The sequence below is a fragment of the Rhododendron vialii genome, chromosome 5a, assembly GCF_030253575.1.
Source record: "Rhododendron vialii isolate Sample 1 chromosome 5a, ASM3025357v1".
NCBI classification, from domain to species: domain Eukaryota; kingdom Viridiplantae; phylum Streptophyta; class Magnoliopsida; order Ericales; family Ericaceae; genus Rhododendron; species Rhododendron vialii.
In genome coordinates, this window is record NC_080561.1 from 30,744,169 (window position 1) to 30,768,080 (window position 23,912).

A 23,912-nucleotide genomic window follows, 5' to 3' on the forward strand; every position below is an offset into this window, starting at 1 on the left:
TTATGAATTTCTTTAATCATTCAATGTACAAGTATAAAATTGAACCAAAGATAATAAAAGTTCTCTAACACAAAGAAATAAAAAACTTGAGATGCCAAATATTATTTTGGACAGTTAAAAAACTTTTTTAGTAGGTTTTTTTTGGTCTTTGTAGCAAAAATTAATTTGAGATGCCAAATATTATTTTTATTTTTTCGTTGGCTCAAAAAAGTTAAATACTTATGAGCTTTTAAGATGGGTTTTAAAAGAGTTATGTTTGGTTATTTACGGAGACTTATTTATATTTATACAAGTTGAGGATACAAGCAAGTTTTTTTTTCCTGAACACACAAAAAAAATAAATTTTCATTCATGCTAAACTAAGCTTAATTTCACGAAAATGCCAAAGATTTATACATAAGTTTATATATGTTTATGTGTAGCCTGAAACTAGAAAAATAAATAAGTAGTTGATAATAATTAAGAACCAACCACCCATTCACTTACAAATCTATGGACCTTAAAACTTTACTATTTTTCTTGGTTTTTTCTCATCAGTAGTGAACCTTTTTAAACTTTGAGGCAATTATTTTTAATTTTTAGGTTTGTCTCAACGAGTAGAATAAAAAATTAAAACACCATGAACCATATTTTTCAAACTTTAGAAAAATCCCAAAATAATCAAAATAAGCTGGTTTATCTTGTTTATTTCATTTATTTTGTTTTAAGTTAAAATTTTCAATTGGTCCATATTTTTCTACTTCTTAAATTCCTCTTATGTAGAGAAACCATAAAAAAGTAATAATTTTTTTTCCAAAACTTAAAAGTTTAGAAAGGACAACAAAAAAGTCACTTTTGGTTAGCCGAAAATATTGAACATGTATTCTCAATTGTTGGTGTAGAACACGTGGTGTTTTGGTGTATGTTTATTGCATTTTTCAAAATGAAAAAGAGGGTATAAAAGGCTAAAGACGAGATAAGGGCAAAATGGGAAATGAAACTCCATTTTTGGCTGACCTCTCCAATTTCCGTCACCTTTAGTGACAACTGACTAACGGTTGGGGTTATGTGCAGCCGACAACTAAACTAGAGGGGAGGTAAGTACAATTTTCAAAACGTGGGGGGAGGTGTCTGTAATTATCAGAAACCTCAGGGGAGGTAAGTGAAATTTACCCAATAAAAAAGGGCAAAATTAAATACAAAACCAATATTTTACTCAAAGTAGTACGTTTTATGAACACACTGCAAAATGATTCCTTCATCTGAGCATTTTTTTTTTCTCATGCACATGCATGAATCTCTCTAACGAAGATATATTTTCCAAAACTCTTCAAATTCTACTTAAATTTCTTGACCAAAAGCAGTATGAAAGTGTACTTTTTTCTTCATCAATCCAAGACATCCTTGATGGTGTTTGCTGAATCCTTAGGATACTTGATGATGGGGGGTTTGCTAGCTTAGGATACTACATGTGTAACATGTCATATGATTAGGGGTGGCAAATTAAACTTAAACTCATTAATCAATCCAAACCCACCCACTAAAAAATAGATCCAATTCAGCCCATTTATTAGTTGGGTCGGAATGGGTCCAACCCATCTCTCTCCTCTCACCCTACCACTCTCTCTCCTCTTTCTCTCTCATTTTTCTCTCTCCAAAATCCGAGCTATCCAAAACTGAAATGGATGGCTCGGATGCACTGAACGGACACCACGTGGTACCCGCTCGGCACTGAAATTTTTTTCATCAATCTCATTGTTCCTCCACTCGACTCTGACATAGAATTCGCCTGCTAATTGATAGCATCCAGTATTAATTGTTAGAAACCCGAAGGGAAGGTCAGTATAACTACCCCTGCTAATTGATTTGTTATCATAACCCTGCTATTTGCACTTTTAATTTTTCTACGGCATGGCCAAGTCGAGTTTCGTAGTGTTTGAGCTCAACCCTTTTATTAAATGAGCCTAAAATTCGAGCTCGAGCTCAAACGAGCCGAGTTTATACAAACGAGCCAAGCTTTTGCGAGCTGAGCCGAACTTTGGAGTGTCGATCTCAACTTGTTTAGAAAACGAGCAAGAAACTTGTGCTTAAACTCTGCTCGGTCACTAAAGGGTCGAGCTGAGCCATGAGCTGCTCAACTTGGTTCATTTTTGAAAAGTTTTTTTTTTTGTTTTCGAAGAAAACTTTTGAAGTTGGCAATAGTCTTTTTTTTTTTTTGATCTAGTCAATTTGGTCAAATCATTTTTTACTAGATGCTAAAATTTTAGCAGAATCTCCATTCGATTAAGTAATTTTAGTATACAGGGGTAATTTGGTCATTTTAGTATATGGGGGTATTATGGTAATTTTAGTATACATGGTAATTTGGTTGTCAAAATGTATAAGGGTAATATGGTCATTTTAGTGTATATGGGAATTTTAGTCATTTTAAATATTAATACGTATATATGTAATTGGCCGGGTTAATGGACGGGTCGGGTTTGATTTCAAATAATGGGTTGGATTGGGTATGGGTAATTGGGCTCATAACTAATTGGGTCTAAATAGGTAAATGACCCATTAATTAAAGACCCAATCCACGAATAATTTACCCAATTTGACCCAAACTCGCCCATTTGATGATGTTGTGAGTTTGGGTGTTTAACATAGTTGAGATGCTTTCTTTTATTGTGATGCAGTCGCGTCTCCGATCCTTTTAATTTCTTGTAATCTCTTCCAAAGATTAATAAATTCCTATCTTTTCACGATTCAAAAACCCTTGACAGTTACGTTTCTAGAATTGCTCTAAATCAGGTTCAAGATGGTTTGCTAGTTTTGCTTGCCTAGTTAGTGTTTCTACTTGCATTAATTCTGAGCTGTGATCGATGCTTGTTTTTACTTTTTGTGCATTAGTCTACAATCTTTATTTCTTCTCCTTCAAGTGAAAAAAAATTTCTTCTCTGCCGTAGAAAAAGTTCTGACAGTAAATTTGGTGGTGATAATGCCAAAACTGTTTTTGTCAGTGTCAAAACTCCAGTGCATTCAGTTAATTCACTTTTTTTTGTTCTAATATGAAGGTGTTTATATGAAGATGAAAAAGATCAGAAACTACAAAAATGGGACGGGATTAAATTCTTTCTACCATAGGTGGAAAACCCCAAGATTCCACAGTGGATCCTATTGTGCGTTCATTGCAATAATCGAAACAGTTCATCCTGTAGGACTCACAGAGTAATATACCAACGCACAAAATCAAATTGATCGAATATCGATAGGTATATCAAAAATTAAATTTTGGTTTAGAAAATAGACGGACATAGATAGTTTAACTTTAAAACATCATACCGTCCATTTTACAAACTAAAATACAATTTTTAATGTAGCTATCGATGTCCAGTCAAATTAATTTTCTACGTGGATATACTACTTTGAAGGTTTTACAAGATGAACAGTTTCAATTATTGCAATAAACGCACAGTGAGATTCAAAAATGGAGGTGATGGAAACTTCGGTTTTTCCACGTATGGTGGAGAGAATTTAAGCTAAAAAATGGGACATGGGGACCTCGATCTGGTGCTCCTAAATTGTGGTGTCCACAGGGAGTTTTACCCCAAAGCTTCAAAGTGTGATTGAGACAATTTAATTTGTAGAGCTCAACAAAACAAAATATTTCTTTCTCCAAAAATAATACGTCAATCTAATCTCAACAACCCCCACACGATGGAATAGGTTAACTATCCAGGAAGTGCAATCCCGAAACTAAACTTGCTGTTCGTTTTTGCAAAATCAATATGGTTCGATCACTAGGTTAACAATATCCGATTAATTTGATTTTTTACGGAGTATGTACTTTTACTTTACGAGTTCTATAACATTAATAACAGGGATCAAATTTTCATTATTTTTTCTTTTAAGCTTGGGATGAAATGTAATTTCGGAGCATATAATTAAATCTACTTTTTCCCGAGGCACAACAATCCCCCGAACTACCACTACAATCGAGGCCGGTGGTGTAGTCAAGAATATTGAGGTTCAGAGTAGCACTGTCTAATTAATGAGAGTCTAATGATATTGTCAGTTTTTATTTTATTTTATAGAAAGATGAAGACAAAGGTTAAGTGTGTAAAGTCAAGCATTGTTTTGGTCTTGATTTGTTTTTTTTTCTTTTTTTTGTTAAAACAAAACTAAAGACTTGATTGAATTCTTCTACCGCCCTTAAATGCAAGTCATAGAGTTTTTTTTCTATCCGAACCCTTCATTTTTCAAATCGCTGTCATGTTATAATTTTTTGTGTTAAAAAATAAAGGTTTTTGGATACGAGTAAGTGCGTAATACTATATCAATTAGTGTAAAATAAAACTTTTTCCTGAAAGCAGGTGGCACGTGCCTCACCGCGCCACTAACTTGCAACTAGGCCCACCCCTGATCGAGTCTAGCAGCTGACCACTGATTCAATCTTCTCCAGGAAGTTCACCAAAAGGAAAAACAAAATCGTAAAGGTATTCCAATTTGAGATATATAGAAGAAGGAGACGCCTGATATACTACTACATTTCGTACGTACAAATTAAAGTTGATAGGTACGTACGAAGATGTTTTGAGTCCTATTCCTAGCTAATTTAAAAGTGCATGCATGGGCCATACAATTTATATCACCATGAGCAAACTATCAAAGTATCAGATGGAAAGGTTGAGTAACATAAACAAGAGTGTAAATTCTATCCGCCATAGGTGGAAATCATGGGGTTTCCACCACCGTATGTGGGTCCTACAAGACTTTTTTTGTTAGAATCTGAACTGTTCATCTTGTAGAAAAATACTTGGTGGGACCCGTAACGGACTGTGGTGAAAAATCAAAGCTTTCCACATTTGGTGGAAAGAATTTTAAAAATTGAACAGTTCATATTCTACAAGATGTACGGTTCAGATTATAACAAAAAATGCTTGGTGGGACCTGTAACGAGCTGGCATCATGATTGAATACAATAATCTATTAAGCTGTATTGCTTTCCACACACACATATATACTGGCATGATTTGTATTTCTTTGATAGACGAGGTTTGATTGGATTCATCCCAGCCGCGGCTGCGGAGGAAAGTGTCGGACCGATCAACCAAATCCATGGATGCACTCCGGGCCCAACAGAAAGCAACCAAGATGAGGCTTGGAAAAGATCGGACAATCTTGTACAAGGATGGATACTGGCAAACCTCAATGAAGAGACCCGCATACGAGAAAAAGTGCACTGATCAGCTAAAAAACATACGGCTAAAGATTTGTGGACGAAGTTGGAGGAAATATTTGACGTGAATAGATCAGTAATACCGCGACTTGGTAATTACTAAACTTTTTCAAAGATATTTTGAGTAATTAAATCTAGATTTCCAGTTTTAGAAATCCTAACGTCCGGTAAAAAGAGCTAGAGATCGATGCCGTAACTCAAATCTCCACTCAAACTTTCAGGAAGAGCATCTCCAAGGGAGATAACATAATTTTATACCAAATATATATAATTTTGGTGACACATGTGACAAGTTGAATAACCACTTGTAACAAGTGTACTCCAATGGACTTTTCAAATTTTATGTTCTTTATTATTACTACTACTTTTTTGCTTAATTTAAGGGACTCACTTTGCCAAAAAGATTAATAAGTTTGCCAACCATAAATAAAAAAAATTGATGACATGGAAGTTTGAGAACTCATTTCTCACTATTCAAACTTGAAGAGTAAGAGAGCTAGCTAAACTTAAATGGTGTAGCAAGTTTCCTACTTTTCGTTAGAGTCCATTTTACTGACATAGGATTTTGAAATATATATGGTTTAATTTTGATGGTTACCCCAGCCCTTTGAGATTTTCTATAAAAACGCAATTAGAATACTCTCAACTTCTCGAGTCAAATCAAACTTATTCAAATGATTAATTTTAACTCGAAGTAAGAGGGACTTAAATATAAGTACTTAGAATGTTTGAAATTTTAAAGTAGATCGATGTTACAGTTATGCCATTGATATAAGTTTTTAACTCAAAAGTTTTACTTTGACTTGAGTTTTTCCGGTGCTTAATTTATACTACTTATATGATATGAGATATACGAGCTGGCTTTCCGGTGCTGTACGTAAATCTCATGACATTCAACACAATTTTACTCTCTTTCTCTCTTGGGAAAAAACATATGCAAGGGCCCCCTTTATCTAGCCTTGCAGAAAGCTGCAATCAACGGGGATCGGAACAAAGCCATGGAAATCATCGAAGACTACTAACCAAATGCTATCAGGTGCCACATCACCGGTCTTTTACTTAGAAACAGCTAGCGCTTCATCTCGCTATCACGTCTTCATCACCGGGGAGAGATCCCTTCGTGAGGAGGCTTTTGGAGAAGATGACACCACAGGAGGATCTTGAACGTCTAGTCGACCGCTGGGGATGCACGGCCGGCTCTTCACTACGCCGCAGAAGTCAGCAACCTGGAAGGAGCCAAAATGTTGGTCAACAAAAACCCGGATCTCCCTAATGTCGGTGTGCGCGAATCTGGAGATACATGCACCCGATCATGACCATTACGCGCGCTGCATAAGTTGGCAAAGAGGGAGGAGCCAAAGCCAAATAGTTAGTCAGCAGAAACGCGGATCGATCTTCCTAATGTTCTTGCGTGCAAATCTGCAGGCTCTGCGGAAGTTGACAACAAGGGAGGAGCCAAAGCGTTAGTCAGCAGAAACTCGGATGATCTTCCTAATGTTCTTGTGGGCAAATCTGGAGATACAGTACTACCTGATCTCCGTTACAGTACTGCAGAAGATGACAAGAAGGAAGGAGACCAAACGAAATTAGGCAGCAAAAGATCGGATGTCACAAATGTTCTCGAGGACGGTACCAAATTGGAGATACACCTGATCTCCCATGCATTACGCTGCCAGCCCGTACGGGCATAAAGACATGGTTCTTTACTTAAAGGAAGTCACCAGGGTAGAAGACATATTGGAGGATTACAAGAAGGGTGCTTCGCTAGCTTCTGCTTGGAATCACACAGTGCGTGTGAACTTTATGGTGAGTATTAATTAATTAATTAATTTGTTTTTACACTTTTTTGCAACACAAAATACTACTACTACGTACTTGCACGTGCAGTCGTTTTAGCTTCTGTTATATGTAATGGTAGTTATTCTCATTGATAGACGACTTAATATTCGTAATTGTGAAGATTTTATATATTAAGAACCAAAAAGGAAAAATAAAGGTATACTGGCCTGATTTGTATTTCTTTGTGTTAGTGGCGAAGTTAGGATTAAGAATCTCGGGAGCCAAGTTATAACTGAAAAATTTTCAACATCAAACATCTCTCTATTCCTTACTTGACAAATAAGTAAAAAACACAACAACAACTACCAACATCCATAGTCAAAGGATAAGCCAAAATACATTTTTTTAAAGATTGATTATCCATTAAAATAGAACAAAAGTAGTTTAACAATCTATCAAACTGAAACTGACGTGTTTTCAAATATTGAAAATCATCTAAAGATTGACTTGACCCTATCGAGTCTCCCTAATAATATTTTTGCCGCTTCAAAAAAAATTGCATCGCGTTTTCCCTTGTGATATATACAATCACATGTCTGCTAAAATCGAACATTCAAGACGATACAATCGAGCAATTCAAGCCTATTCAATCAAAGAACAACACAAAAAGCAAAAGGAGTTGCCGAGTTCGTAAGTTGTCAAAAACAATAGAAGGAGAAGCGAGGATTTTGTTTGGAAGCTTTGTTTTATTTGTTCAAGAGTGAAAGAGAAACTATAAAACTACATCCCTCCATCCCAAAATATTGTCAACTACGTAAGCCATGCAAGAACTTAAACATTTTCGAATTTTTTTGATGAATTTTTTTTTTTAATTTCCTCAACTTGTTTAGTAAACTATTTCTTTGGAATAGGGTCTATGTTTTTTAACCACACTGTTTATACTAACATATGAGATTTTGTGCATATATTGTTGGTTATTGAATTACTAAAGTGATTTCTGAACACTCTACCAAAAAGTCATGAAGCCGCCACTGTCTAAGATGTTAAATGTGGAATAACATCCGAATGATTGCCTGACTGTTATCTTCCATCAGTTATGCTACAGACTTTGCTTTAGAACTGCTTCAGCAAAAACCTGCGCTGGCATGCATGGCATGCAAGGTATCAGAGCCCAATCCTTTCGAAATAATTGCCGAAAAGCATTCTTCATTCCGGAGTGGAAATCCCTCAAAATACTGGTACCGGTTAATCTATTGGGGTTAGTCTCTTTCGGCCTTTCTCTCCTCTTTCTTTAGCTTGATATAATTTGTTATGGTGTACCACTTACCTACCCAATTTCTAAAATAAGTCTATTGTATTACTACTTACTACAAAATTAAAGCTCAAAACGCAATTCAGCATGATTCGTGTAACTTTTTGTTTTGCATCACATGTAGGAATTCAAGTGAAATCCGAAGGCATTGTAAGCCATCATAACGAAGGAGGAGGAAGAGGCCGGAGACATTGAGAATCAGGCCAAATGTTGCATATCTGGTTTGGCTATCACAACACATAACTTCTTTTCTTTTCTTTTTGATCAGCCAAGAAACTTTTAATTAGTGTCAAACAGTTACAAGGAAACTAAACGGAGAAATGATAACAAAAAAAGAAGAAGTGCTAGTAGCAAATTTGGAAACAGCCAAGATTATCTTTGTTAATTAGTGTCAAACGGTTACAATCTTTGCTACACAAATTTACGGGCACTAATTTCCAAAGAAATGAAGTAACCAATTCAAAAAGCGTGCACATGAAAAACTCATTTAGATGGGCAAGATCCTTTCTTCGTTGGGAGGAAAGGTGAGATCAATTCACTCAAAGATAAAAATAAGGTATTCTCACAAACAAAAGTGATAATTAGCGACAACGAAAAACAATATCTATATTCACTAGACGCTTGAGCTAATTTTCTTTTAAGCTAGACACTTGAGTTAACAGAAAGCTTGGGTGCGTAATTGTGGAAAGCTTATTGCTCTCCTACACTTGAAATGCACAGATTCTAGATAACTTGAATACAGACTATAAATTCTAATTTGTATTCTTCTTCAAAAAAGAAATGATACTATACTGATTATGATAACTTTGAAGCTTTTCATGCAACTTTTTTCGTTGGTTTTGATGAATTTTGAAGACTTCAAAAAGAGCTTTTGTAGCAACTTGCTATTGTAGCAATTTGTATATATATGCAAATGTTATGAACTTTTATACAAATATTTTGAATTCTTATCCCAATGTTACGATTTCAAACGACTCTGAGGTGTGTATTAGCACTGCTCTCCTATCAACCCCAAAAACTCATTAGTATAATAGTATATGTAGTAGTTGATAGCTGTAACTATCTTGATGATATAAATGACCCCATTTTGTCAACTCTCACTCAGTAGAGACTAGTCAAGAAGGTAGTCATGAGTAGTGACTTCATTCCCATTGCATTTCAAGTAAATTTTGATTTCTGTTAGATGTGATTACTTAGTAAATTGAGTACTTGTAGAATCTTATTGTGCAGTGCGGCAAAGATTGCATATTAAGATTTGGGATGTCGCTAAAAAACTTGGTAAGGATTGATACTGTGATTATATATATATATATATATATATATATATATATATATAGACACACACACACACACACACACACCACGGATTCAGTAAGGGATCCCTTACCAGTCTACCGTGCGGACCTCTCCTTTCCCGATCGAATTGTGACGATCCGAGCCGCTCAATGTGTTCAGAACGTGATTTTAAAGGTACCCGCGAGAAATCAACAAAAAAAATGATCGGGAAGGGCTTGATCCAAGCAGTTTTTACTGAACCGTTCAATAAAAAACTGCTCTGATCAAGCCCTTCCCGATCATTTTTTTTTGCTGATTTCTCGCGGGTACCCTTAAAATCACGTTCTGATCACTTTGAGCGGCTCGGATCGTCCCAATTCGATTGGGAAATGGGAGTCCCGCACAGTAAGCCCGTGCGGGATCCCTTAAGGGAACCGGACTAATATACACCACGGATCCAGTGAGGAATCCCTTACCAGTTTACCGTGCGGACCTCCACTTTCAATGCCAATGCAAGTTATAGACTAGTATTCATTTGAAAAATGTTATTGCATTCTCAAAAAGAAGATTTTACAGTGCCGCGTGTCGAAAGCATCTGAAAAGATAAACTGAAACACCATCAGGCACTAGATCTTGTCAAATCCCTCTGCAACGAAGTTGCAAAATTAGAAGATATCTTAGAGGTGGAAAAGATATTTAAGGCAGCATTGCGCAAAGCAGTTAGTGTTGGGATACCCGAACTTATTGAAGAGATTGTATTGTCATACCCTTCGGCATTGTTTTTTGTGAGTCTAGGAGACCTAAACATCATCACATATGCAATTCTAAATCACCGTGAATGTGTGTTCAATCTCGTACATCAAACTAGCTGGAAATATATATATGGAGTGGACAATTCGTTGAACAACGTTCTGCATTTGGTTGCACGTCTGGGACATGAGCAACAAATCAATCTCAAAGCTAGTGTTGCTGGTGCAGTTCTACAAATGCAGCGAGAAATGCAATGGTTTAAGGTTAGTTTGCCCCTTCTCCACCATGTAAAGGAAATTAATAAAAGAAAAATTATTATAATTCACAAATGCTTTTTTGTCACTGCACTTTTTATCCTGCTTTCTTGCAAGACTGCTTAGTTGGATGCCCGTGGTTCTTTTCATGTTTGCTTCAAGTATATGTGAATAAAAATCTGACGAGTGCATCATATCCTGCCATGTATATATATGGTGAATTCAATCGGTGATAAAAGAACAGCTACATACAATGGTCTGCTTTCTTTATAAGTCCTTCTGATTCCAAATCACTTGATTGATGCAGGGAGTAAAAATACTTACACCGCCTAGTGACAGAGAAGGAATAACGATGGACTGACACGTGCAGAAGTATTTTCTGACACACACCAAGATTTGGTAAAGGAGGGTGAGCGATGGATGAAAGATACAACCACATCATGCACCATAGGTTTTGCCCTTATTGTCGCTATGGTTTTTGCAGCTGCCATTACAGACGTTACAGTACCAGGTAGAAATGACAATGAAAACGGTCATCCGTTACTTTTGAAACGAGAAGCCTTCGTAATTTTTTTTTGGCATATCTAACGCACTGGCTCTATTTTCATCCATCACTTCTATTTTAATATTCAGATCATCAAAATATGATCGAAAACAATGTCGAACTCATAAGATCCTTAACTTAGCAAGTTAAGGAATCCCTTAATGGAAGCTCATTGTGTGATATATACACACACTATCCAAGATCCATATTGAGGCCCTTCTAGCCACACAAAAAATAAAAAAATAAAAAATGCCAGCTCTCTCAATTCTACCTTTACAGTTACTTCGTTGGGATTTAGACTTGAAAAACAGTACACAAACTGTTTTTTTCACTTCCAAATTAAGCCTCCCGCTAGCCAGGTCGTGTCGCCTTCTCTTCCTCTTCGCTATCACCTAGTGTTCCCGTTTTGGATGAAACCATCATATCATGATATGCATTATGCAATCAAATTAACCCTCCCCGCCCATACGTACAAAGTCTATACTTTTGGGTGAAGCCATGAAGGAAAATAACAGTGCCATGCGCACGCATAAAAGAGAGAGTAGTGCTACATGTACCGACCTCCCCGGTACCGAAATCGTACCGCCGGCCGCCGGTGGGCCGTCTCCGGCCACCGGACGGCCGATCCGAGCCGTCCAAAAATTTTAAAAAAAAAAAACGAGGGGGCCCACGCGGGAATCAACGGCATCCGAGGTGTGTAAGGTGCTTGATCCGAGCACCCTTTTTTCGTGTATATATGTATATTCGCGGGAATATACATATATACACGAAAAAAGGGTGCTCGGATCAAGCACCTTAAACACCTCGGATGCCGTTGATTCCCGCGTAGGCCCCCTCGTTTTTTTTTTTTAAAATTTTTGGACGGCTCGGATCGGCCGTCCGGTGGCCGGAGACGGCCCACCGGCGGCCGGCGGTACGATTTCGGTACCGGGAGGTCGGTACCAATATCATTTCTGTAAAAGAGAGGTTGAAATCAAAGTGGCCGAGAAGAGGAATATGGCTTAGGGCTTGATTTTGAAACGAGGACCAAGCATATCGGTGGACATTGTATTACAAATTAAAATCAGGCAAATTTCCACAACCCTTGAGGTTTTCCATTATGACTGATACACGGCAAATGAATCCTATGAGGTTTCTATGTGCATTTCACCGCGACAATTGTCTATCCGAACACATGATGGAATGAGTAAAAAGTAATTTATGTTTAAAAAATCAACCTTTCTGAAAGTAAAAAGTAATAAAAAATATTAACTCACTTGTTTTGAATCCAAATGACTTTGTATTGCACACTAGAAGAGTTGTTTGATAATAAATGATAAAAGTTATTGACAACCCACTATTTTGTACTCCCCGAAGGAACAGTTCTGTAAAAAAGAACAAATTTATGTTATCATAGAAAAGGGTGTATATTTGTCAAATAAAGCACTTCTGACTAATTTCATCACATGTCTAGTCGAACAATTGTTGATTGGGTTGTTGGTGATAGGCCTGTAAATGAGCCAACCCAAGCTTTGTCGAGCTCGGCTTGTTTACTAAACGAGCCAAAAACTCGAGCTCGAGCTCGGCTCAAGCCTTAATGAGCCGAGCTTAGTCTTTTACTAAATAAGCTTCTTTAATCGAGTCAAGCAACCCTTAACGAGCCGAGCTTTTGTCGAACAAGCCAAGCTCCACTTGGCTCATTTACTAAATGATCCGAAAACTTGAGCTCAAGCTTGGCTCATTTAGTAAACAAGTCGAGCTGAGCCGAGCCTTAACAAGCCGAGCCGAGTTTGCGAGCTGCTCAGTTAGTTTATAGCCCTAATCGGTGATATGAACATTGAAACTGTAAGGGATTTACAGTCACTCTCCATAAGTAAGGGGACATTTATTATTAAGGAAAACCTCAAGGGGTGCCATTGATATTTACCCAATAGAGTATAACCAGAGCTGCTTCAATAGAATGGTAGTGATGAGGAACAGGACAGCCCTCTGTTCCTTCACACAATCTGTGCGCGAATGGACATATACAGGAACAGGACAGCCCTCTGATCTTTCACACAATCTGTGCACGAATGGACATGTCTACATATGGAGAGAGAGAGAGAGAGAGAGAAGCACAAGCAGCTTTAGGCTGCCGTTTGAATGGCCGTAAGAAACTTTTAAAACACTGTCGGTTTACTTAAATGGTGGCGGTGCGAGATATGTTTCAGCCATTCGATCGGAAAAGGACGCGAGCCATTCGATCGGAAAAGGTCGCGAGCCATCGCAAGGAGAAAGAAACCTTGACAAGATAACGAAAGAGAAGTTGAGAGAGTATCTGAACCCCACTTTTTCACCCCTCTTGTGGTGTTCTGAATGTGCCAATGTTACCTAAAGGAGATCTATCAGAAAAGTACTGCACTCCCAGAATGTTGCCTTCATATCCCTCTTAGACGCACTAAGATACATGTACAAATTTCAAATGCTTAGTAGCATAACGCAATAAGAAACAAAGCTTCAACAAGTAGAAGCTTCCTGGCAAAGCTTCAAACAAAGAGGGCTGGCAGCCTCAACCCGAGCGGACGTGCAATGTGTCTGGAAACTCGGGATCGTAAATGAATAAGTAAAAGTCTGAAGGAAGGATAACATGGTACGAAAACTGGAAGGATTCAACAAATTGAGAGGGTAAACATATATCTTCTGTGCGTTTTTTTATAGAATACAAAAAAGCGAACAATGGGAAAAGGGAAGGAAAAAAAAAAAAGGGAAATAGCCCTTAACCAATCTGTTAATCACGTACATAAAGAGAAGCATCGCAAGTCAGCTGCTCAGATACAAATACAGTACACACAGTAGATGTCATATTTTATATACACACAAAAAATGGCATCGTAGAAAATGGTACCCGGCAACATATTCTTCATTAGCCAACTGCATCATTTTAATCTAACCTGAAGAATGAGATGAACATTTCTCTTAAATATGGATCTTAGCTCTTCATTGGCTTCAATGCCTATCCTCCTGTGTGAAAGAGCAAGCAGAAATTCCTCGATAAGAATGCATTCGGAGAAATGGTAGCTCCATAACATGAAGTAAAGAAAGAAATTCGGCTGAATGCTCGAATACAAGGTCAACACGAAATATTTGGTTTGGCCACAGATAAAAAATGGAGATAGATGTACAGGAGATTGAAATTGAAGGGAGAATGATGAAGTCGTAAAAGAGAGTGTTTGTACTTTCCCATAAGCAAAACACAAAAAAACACCGGTACTGGAGAAGCTAAATTGATGCCAAAAAAAAAAAAAAGACAATCATTGAGACCAAGTTCTCCCCACAAGAGTAGATTGATGTGGTCAAGTTGATGTCGGACCTATGCAAACATAATCCTGATTCCTACTATGTTAGCTAGTAACCAGTCATGTTAGGAGTCCTTGATTTAATTTTGCTAATTTCATTTCACGAAATTTTCTAAGCTGTGATTAGATCATGGAAGCGAACGAGAAATGAAAGGGAAAATATAGGGAGAGAAAAGGAAGTGAAGTAGTTAAATTAATTTACTTACGTTTTGTTGGGTTGGAAAAATAAAAAAAATGAAAAGGTATTTGGCCATCAAAGTTCTGTTTTTCAGATCAGGCATTGAGAGAAGGAAAAAAAACATGCAGTTACGCATTAGAGGATTAATAGACAGACTTTGATGGTGCTATGCTACTACCTAGACTTAGTTTGATCTCTTTTGGGGTGTTTAGAAAATGCTCCTATCTACGCCTTCTTGATGCAAGACACGAATTGAAGGTTGAAAAGTTGGAGAAGATTTGCTATATCAATACAAATGCACCAGTTGGTCAATACAAGAATACAAGCTATACCAATACAAGAATACAAGCTACCTAAATCACAATAAAAACCTACACCAATTGGTTTAGAGTTGCACCTAACCACATTAGAGGCGTACCTCTAAAAATAGAAATCAACAGTAACAGGACTAGAAGAAAAAAACTGCTTCAGTGAACATAACACTTGTGAAATGGTACAATTAGCACCAATATTTGAGGAAAGTTACGAAAGAATAGATTAAGATGGTTTAGTCATGTACAACAAAAACCATTAGGTAATCATTTTAGTGGAAGACCTAAATCAAAATGGGATGCTGTCAAGAAAAAATGATAAACTGAGCATGTGCCTCTTGATAGAGGGGAATGGCAACTAAGGATTAATATAGCTAGCCTGAATTGGTTGGGATTGGGTTAGGAATGTACCCTATTTTAGAGCCATTCTTCCCAACAAGAATCTTGCGCTGGCTCATCTTTTGAGTGATCAAGTGTTGCTCGACTCTAAGAGAACCATCTCGTAACTCCTTCCAATCAACCAAGCGATGTTCAATGTCATATGGGATTTCCTGAAATAAAAGCAACTTTCCCAATTTAAACTCCTCGTGAAATAAGTTAGATAAAAGAAATACAAAAAATGTATTAAATTAACACCAGAAAAATCAAATAATCTTCTGTCATACGACAGGTAGTTGTAGGAAGCTAAGCAAACCTGGTGTATATGGTCCAGCAACTTTTCGCGCACGGTTTCCAAAGATATGGTTTTCATAACTTCTTCACTCATTGTAAGGGGATCTTCATCCCAAGGTCTTTTAACGGCCTACACGAAGTACAAAACTGATGAAGTGACTAAATTAGGTACATGACTTCCCCAGTGAAAATGAAGAGAATCAAGCAGAATGGCTTTAACATAACTTGCATTGGGTAAATGATTTGAGCAAACCTAATGGACAATAAATGCTGAAGTTATAAGGGTATTTGCCACGACAAAGAATAAAACTCATTTTGCTTCTTTTTGTTAAAATGAATTGCTTAAAGAGAACTACCCAATGCGCCAACATAATACGACCGTTTACAATGTACACAATGGAAAATAAACAATTATGAAGCAGAATCTATGAGATTATTCCTTAATTGCCAATTTGACATCTTTGTTAAAATGAAATATGCAACAGGAATCTAACCCAACATGAGAGAACTGTCAAATATTGGCACATGCAATGGCAAAAAAACAAACATGAAGCAGTTTCTAAAAGAAACTTTTGATTAACAATTGGACATCTATTTTCGTTGTTTTTCTTTTCCCCCTTTTAATGGTAGCACTTGAATAAAGGCAGGATCAAATCGCAGCCCATAGTGAGAATAGCTGCATCTTATAAGAAAGTTATTTCCCAAAGACGATAAAGCCAAAGAAACAATATCCAAAAAGGGAAAGCATTATGAAGTAGTTATTGGACAATTGGTAACAAACTGTATGAGCATATTCCATTTTTTGCCATAAAATGCAATAATTACACAACACAAGGAGCCTTGGGCATCTAATAAATCAATTTATCATACTCAAATGCAGCCTGCAGCTTTCGTTCAATTGTTAGAAACACCAGTAGGAAAGACCTGGACCCAGACAGTAATGTACAAAACATAAAGGGTTCTATCAACTCCACCATTTAAGCTCCCCAATTCCACCTACATATGCATGGCAATGGTTGGAAACACTGAAGGGGGAAAGTGTCCAGAAGAAAGAGCCAACCCAAGACATTATTTTATTCCAATTTCCTAAGGGGTGTGGGAAAGATGTGGCAAACTGCAGTTTGGACAAGCATACTAACAGTACTAGTGTCACGTCTAGATTCGGCCCGATAAAAACCATATAAAGGTGCTGCGGTTCAATGGTAAATGGTATCTTACAACATACAGAGCAGAATGCACATATGCTTAACTCAGAAGTCGTGATATATAATAAGCATGCATAGATGCAAAGGACATGATCAACCTAATAAGATAAATGAAGGCGGCAAATCCTGAAAGCAAGAGCCATGTCTCATGTTTGCACATCAGGTGCATACAAAAGTTGGAACCTATTATGCAGAGGGAAAGTAAAAAAATCTTCAATTGAGATTAATCTGAAATGAAATCTGAGATGTGAAGCTAGAAAAGAAGGGAGAACAAAATAAGGGTGGCATGTTTTTTCCTTCTTGGCAGTTTCTTTAGGTAGTTAAAAGGGTTAGTTCAGGAAACTAAACTGTGAGCCAGCCTCAAAATTGATGTTCACACCACAATGGTGTTCCTTTTATAATAGTAGTAGATGTTCAACATGTGCAGAAGTTTTCAAACTTATAATTCACACACAATGAACCTTGCCATCAAGAAATAACATTCATGAAGACAAAAAAATTGTGGAGTACCACATTCAGAATGAGCACGCGTTCCTGAATGCTATAAGAAAAAAATAATAGATTTCAGCAGGTTATATTTATGAAAGGTGGCAATACTAAAAGGAAACATGCCTGCTCCATCAGATATTGAGTTAGATCTTTTACTCCAGAACCTTTCAACCCAGAGATCATGAAGTACCTTGAAGGAGAAGAAGAAGAAGATAAATCAAGGCGCTATAGCCTATCTCAAGCATTAACAGACAACTTTCAGCAAGAAGAGAACTAACCTTTCATATCCAGGTAGATCTTTGAATTGCTCAGCCACCTTCAACAAGTCTTTCTTCTTCTCTACCAAATCCACCTTATTCATACATAGCACTCGCTTCTGTTTTGGGTTCACGAGTGAGCCCATACGTTTAATCAATGTAATCACTCTAGCATCTGGCCTGTATCGGAGAACGAATTAAACCCATTAAGTGACCAATGATCATATCAAGTTACAACGTATACAAGAGAAGGTACATCTACTATCAAATATGCACAAGAATATTTCACATTATATTCACACATGAGCCTGTTCAATGAACCAGAAAAGGAACGTAACGAATAATAAACAATGAAATCACTATGTCACTAATGCAGAGTATATTCCAATTCAATAGACGCAACTATGTCAAACATGTATCAAAATATACGAAGTAGAGCCTAGAAAAATGTGTTGGCACACAACACCTTTTTCCTTTCTATAGTAGAACCACAACTGCTAGAACAATATTAAAAAATGAAATAACACAAGGTTGTGCCAGTGTACAAGGCTCCCGCCCACTGTCTGGTAGAGGAGTAGGTAAACACAGCCTTACCTCCACTTTACACTGAGACTCTTCCCATGACTACAACCTACACCCAAAGTTTGTGGGGATATAGGCCAAGTGTATCAACAATGGGAGTTTATTTGTCGCATGAGTTTTTAGATGCACGTTCTTGAATTACAGATGAAGATTGTCTGATCATTATACAATAACAACTACTATCATGAAACATCCTTGAGTAGAATACCATCAAGGCATAAAGTCCATTGGCTAAACCAATCATTGTCTTCTTTCAATTTAATCAAACACTGTAGACCATCATCTCGCAAGACTTTGAACCATCACTAATTAACCTATGTACTCAATGGGTGCGGGTTTTCCCCAATTGATAATTATACTCCCTTCAGAATTTCAACAATTTCAAAGTGGACCACGTCACCGGAAGATGTTTAAGTCCAAAAAATTCAACAAATCAAATAAGTAATGTTTGAGTGATTTGAGGAGTCATGAAATGTTTAACCACTACATAATTGGTGCCTGATTCAGAAACAATTCCTTTTTTCTCCTACCATTTAGATGTTTCTACTGTTATTAACTTTTATCAAGCAGTTGACACACAAGTATCTGCCTGTCTTGATTCAATTGGACTCATTTTGCCAGAACTGTGTGAAATTCTACAATGTGTAGAATAGTACATTTGTCATTTAGGCATTAAATTTCCTTCTATTCCAGAATTTCATCACATGTAACCAAATAGAGGAATTCAAATGGGAATAGTCGTCCAATTCACATGCCTCTCCATGCCGGCAACCAATCACAGAAGTGGGAATGGGAATTCGGTATTCCATTACCTTCTGACTTCATTTGTTTCTGCATACATTGCCTAATTTTCATATTGAAGGCAATGAGTAGTACGGTCATGCTAAAAACCGCCTATAGCGCAGGGTTAAAATGAGGATAAAACGAAGAACATTGCACATTCCTGTTACATATTTCTGTACTCTTTCCACACCTACATCAAGCCTACCCACAGCCCTATAGGTGGTAATTAGCTTTTTCCTTAAAACATTACACTAATATCTGATCTTGAAGACGTAAAATTCCAAGAAAATTGATGAACCTAATGTAGGCACCAGATAGTTTTCAGCCACCAACACCTAGTATGTTTGATGATATCACCCAAAAAAAAAAGAAAAAATCAAAAGACCATAAACTTGAAAGTTCACTAAGCCAAAGTGATAACTTGTCAGTCAACGGGCAACCAGAAGTTTGCTCAAAGCCAAATAAGTGTACAGTTCATGGAAGTTTCCTCAAAATCCAAGTGAGGAGTCACTAACCTGCTAAGGTGTCTATGAACATCAAATATAACTATGACCACATCATATAGGTCAACAGAACTCCATGCACTTTCAACACGAACTTTGATGTCGTCCTTATAAGCATAACCCATCCTCCGTTGTGTAATTCCTGGAGTGTCAAAAAAACACTGATCGACAAACCAGTAAGATATATATATCTGTAACAATGTCATCCAATTACAAACTATAAACATGTGGATCTTGCAGTTTTAATATTATATAAACATGCAACCAAGGTAGAGACTCTACTTTTGTATTAGAAGAGATAAGCTTTTCTTGCGAGTGGAGGAGAAATAACAAAGAATATTATCTAGAATAGAACACGATAAAGACTTGCGTTGATAAGTGACATACAATTTGGGTATTTCCTTTCGTCACCACTCCTAATACTTCATGAGTAGTTGTGTGTGTCTTGCGAGAAACAGCAGCAACCTTTGTCCCAACCTAAAAGGAATAACATGTACAACCATAAACAAAAAAATACATGCAGTCACTCCAGCAGTAAACCCTAATCAGAAAACAATGCAACCACATAAGAGAAAATGCAAATCAATTGTCTGATTGAAAACACAATGTCTCTATGAATAAATATCTGCTTGCACAAAAAGAAAAAATGCAAATCAATTGTATGATTTCCAACAGTTTTTTCATAAGATATACAGAAACAAATCCATCTAGTGCATCTTCAAACCTGGGAATCTCCATGTGCTGCCATTTCATTATCAAAATTCTAAGTTTTTTAGACGTCCCACATTCAAGAGTAGGATGGAACTTCAATAATCCAAGATTGAGGTCTCAAAGATGCAAAATTACCAAGAATGTTATTAGCTAATTAGCCATTAAAGGTCGGAGAAGAAGCAGAGCTCAAAATCAAGTCTGGCTATAACAAGAGAGAAAATGCAAGAGGGACCATCCAATTCCATAGTAAGTTGGAATGTAAATACGTGGGAACAAGTTAGAGGCATCCACTACTAGCAACAATGTGTCACAAAAGATGAACCACGGATTCATTTTTCAGGTAAGAAGGGTGTTTAAAAAAGCTTCACGTCATTATCCCCGGCTTGTCCCACACATACAAAGCAAATAACAAGCATAAGCCCTTGGGGTGGCCCAAATCGGTTAAGCGCTACAAAAGATTCAAACTCATGAACTGCACTTCCAGAGATAATTATTATGTCTTTAAATTGCCACTAGGCTATTGGCTACCCCCTTGGGCTTAACAAGGGAATCATTTCGCTCATTCATGATGGATATGTTAGTCCAGTCCCTCACATTGGTCCAACACTCCAAAGTCAATTCTCTCGCATCAGTCCAACACTCCAACTACTTCGAGCTGTTGAAGCAGAATGATAGATGTTAAGTAGAACAAGAAACTCAAAAAAAGTGAAGTAAATTGCCACATCGGAGACGGAGGGGCTTGTGGCTTTAAATTGAGTTGTTATCCGTAAAACATCTTAGGCACACTGAATTCAACTGAGCCTGACTAGCACTGGATCATAGTTCAGTTGAGTTAGAAGTTTGCTAGTGAGTCGATGCGATGGCACACTGATCAAGTGGATGTAAATATGAATGTGCGTAATTCAGTTAGTTAAAGCTCAGTGTATTATGTATATGTAGAGATGTATTGCAACTGATTGTAATGTGATTTGAATGAGATATTTCTAGTGATTTCACTTTCTTCTCAAAAAAATCATCTTCCAAGAACTTTTTATGCATTTTCAACACTAGATTATACATGGCTTATTTCCACTTTACAACTTCCCACCAACCAATTTGTCATGTACGTGTTCATAACTTCATATCATTTTTTCCTCCTAATCTTCGAATTTGTTCACTCTTACCCTCCATCAAACACACATCAGGCTGTCATCAGCTACAATCTAGTTGACATCCTATAATTTTCAGCACGGACATATACAAACATAGATAGTACTAAAAAGGGGACCTTAAACAAACTGTAGAGCTCAAAATCAAACACCCAAACTGCATCATCAGCTATACTAATCAAACATACAATCACAAACCATGTAATTAGTCAAGGCTGACTTCCCCGCATTGGGCGCTCCGATGATGCCAACAGACAATGACTTCTGATCCTCTTCCTTCACCACCAAATCCCCCTCCTCCTCTTCCTCCTCGTCCTCATCCGGCCGGTCCAACGCCGCCTCAAGCAAAGCCCTGGCAAGCGCAGCCGCACGTCGCTTCCTCTCCTCTTCCTTCACCAAATTCCTAACGTTGGTTTCCTCCCCGAATACCGCTCGATCCGCTTTCTCCCTATACTTCTCATCCCAAGTCGGATTTGAAGTTATTGAATCAAAACCCTTGTTGGGTAATGTGTATTGGGTACTGTCAAACGTATTTTCACCACTCTCGTCATCTGAGGTGGCGGCGACTGCGTCGTTTTGGTGAGGTTGGGCGGAGTACAAGCGGTAAAGAACGGGTGAATTGAGCTGGGCTTTGGTGGGTTTGGAAGGAGGAGAAAGGAGGGCGAGTGTTCTAAGCGATCTCAGTGCTTTCATTTCGAAAAACCCAGTACCATGGTGGTCGGTGGGGCGATCGGCAGAAGGAGGAGTGGCGTGGTGGACTGGAGAGTCTCCCTCAGTTATGGCCTCTGAGAGAGAGAGTGAGAGAGGGTGATTCGAGGTCGGAGAGAGAGAGAGATTGAGAGTTGAGACTGGGGAGTGGTGGTGGACCGGTGGTGGTGGACTGCTGGTGGTGGGGACTCTGGGGGCTGCTGTGGGAGAGAGAGAAAACGAGGAGCCGAAGAGGAGGAAACCGGAGGAGTAAGGCCCGTTCCAGTCTTAAACGGTTTATTTCACGTTTTTAAATTAAAAAAATGAGTAAATAAAAAATATTTTTTTAATTTTTTTTCATCGTAAAAAAGATTTCATCCAGATCTTTCAAATAAGATCCATATTGCATATTTTTATATTTCAATAAGCCCATAATTTTTTGAGCTTGAAATTGTCTTTCTAAAAAATAAGGACTTATTTTTTGTTCTGGAATGGAGCCTAATACTGTAATAGACTTTGGAAATTGTATTCTGCACTTTTTTTTTTTTTTTTGACACCTACACTCATTTTTTGAAGGGGCCGACTATTTGTAACCCCATATTTTCTTCCTTAGCCCACTACATTTCGGTATAGTTATTGAAAATCATACATAACATTTCGATAAATAACTGTTGAAAACAATATTATATTTCGGTAACTACATGTAGAAAATATGTTTAATATTCGATAAATAACTGCCGAACATACATTCAATATGCTTCCGGTGCCCTAGACATGAAGCAATCCAGTAAGTGTAGTTGACGGTTTGCCCAATCATATGCTGAATAAATCACACTGTATAGATAATAATTTTGTCGAATCTCTTCAATAAACTCCTCTCGTACTCGATTTCAATCATTTTCACTATATCCGATTTGTGTAGCTATCGCCCTAAATCCATAATGACCGTCACCAAGCACGTCAACAGTGATAAACCTGAGGTAATCGATGAATGTAGCGATCAAGGATGAATGAAACTGTAGATTGAGTGTTGTGAACCCTCGACCCCCTCCCACATTTCCCTCTCCCTCTCACTCGCAATGCTGCAGTCATTGATCTTGAAGTCCTTGATCTTGAAGTGGATGCTCTGAAAAAGAAGGTATGCGACGTGTACTTTGCTCATCTCTACCTGCAGGTTGACCTTTATGTTCTGTGTTGTACGATGGAGGTTGAACTGTGCTACGAGATGGATCTGTCATATCGATAAACCTGTCTATGATATGCTCTCGCATATGTGGATCCATCCCATCTAATATCTCAACAACCTGAGATATCCTGTCAGATCGTGTTCCAACGTCATTAAACTCGTTTCCGTGCATAGACAACCTAGTCCAATGAGCGTGGATACTGCACAGCGGAATTGGAGTGGAAATAAAACGATAATATGCAAAATCGTGCATGCATGGCAATCCGTGTGTGATTTTGATCGTACAGTTGCAATAGCCGACTATGTGGGGGGATATTTCTAAAGCGCTTTCTAGCTGAATATCCTAAAGAGCTTTCTAGCTGATCATGTATGAACTCAATTGCCTCTAACGAAATGCGACACTTTACTTGATCAAAAATGTCGTCACGTAATTGTTTGTGGCGTGGAATGTTCATAAATTTCTCAAATGACTTCTTAATTGTTCCGAACTAATTTTTCAACATCTTTTCTATTTTATCAAAAGATATTTGTAGCGATAACATGACATCCCCCAAATATAGCTTTAACCTCGCATGTGCAGACTCTGCCCTGTAATAGAATAATGCACTGTGTTTAAATAGGAAAGTATCAAAAAGTATTCCTTAGTGCAGTAGAGAAATGCACAAAATTTTAATAGTAAAATTATAAAGTGATTATACCTTTGACTTGAATTGCTTCCGAGGTGCATACATGTATCTGTTCATGCTGAAACAAACCGCTCTTTGTATGGCCT

The 23,912-nt window shown here is 37.6% G+C and overlaps 2 protein-coding genes across 2 annotated transcripts; one reads left to right on the forward strand and one right to left on the reverse strand.

The window, feature by feature from the left end:
* The first annotated feature begins 6,895 nt into the window (after positions 1–6,895).
* Positions 6,896–11,117, forward strand: LOC131327806 (uncharacterized). Its single transcript, XM_058360936.1, has 3 exons — positions 6,896–7,006; positions 10,190–10,579; positions 10,878–11,117. The coding sequence occupies exons 1-3, from the start codon at positions 6,896–6,898 to the stop codon at positions 10,929–10,931; spliced, it is 555 nt and encodes a 184-aa protein (XP_058216919.1). The 3' UTR covers positions 10,932–11,117.
* A 2,623-nt stretch (positions 11,118–13,740) lies between these two features.
* Positions 13,741–22,232, reverse strand: LOC131325234 (GTP-binding protein ERG-like). The gene is made up of 8 exons (XM_058357372.1): positions 21,466–22,232; positions 19,796–19,885; positions 19,421–19,569; positions 17,562–17,720; positions 17,407–17,473; positions 15,612–15,719; positions 15,329–15,468; positions 13,741–14,093 (listed from the first exon to the last, which is right to left on the reverse strand). Exons 1-8 carry the CDS (start codon positions 21,958–21,960, stop codon positions 14,009–14,011), a joined length of 1,293 nt encoding a protein of 430 aa, XP_058213355.1. The 5' UTR covers positions 21,961–22,232; the 3' UTR covers positions 13,741–14,008.
* Between the last annotated feature and the right edge of the window lie 1,680 nt (positions 22,233–23,912).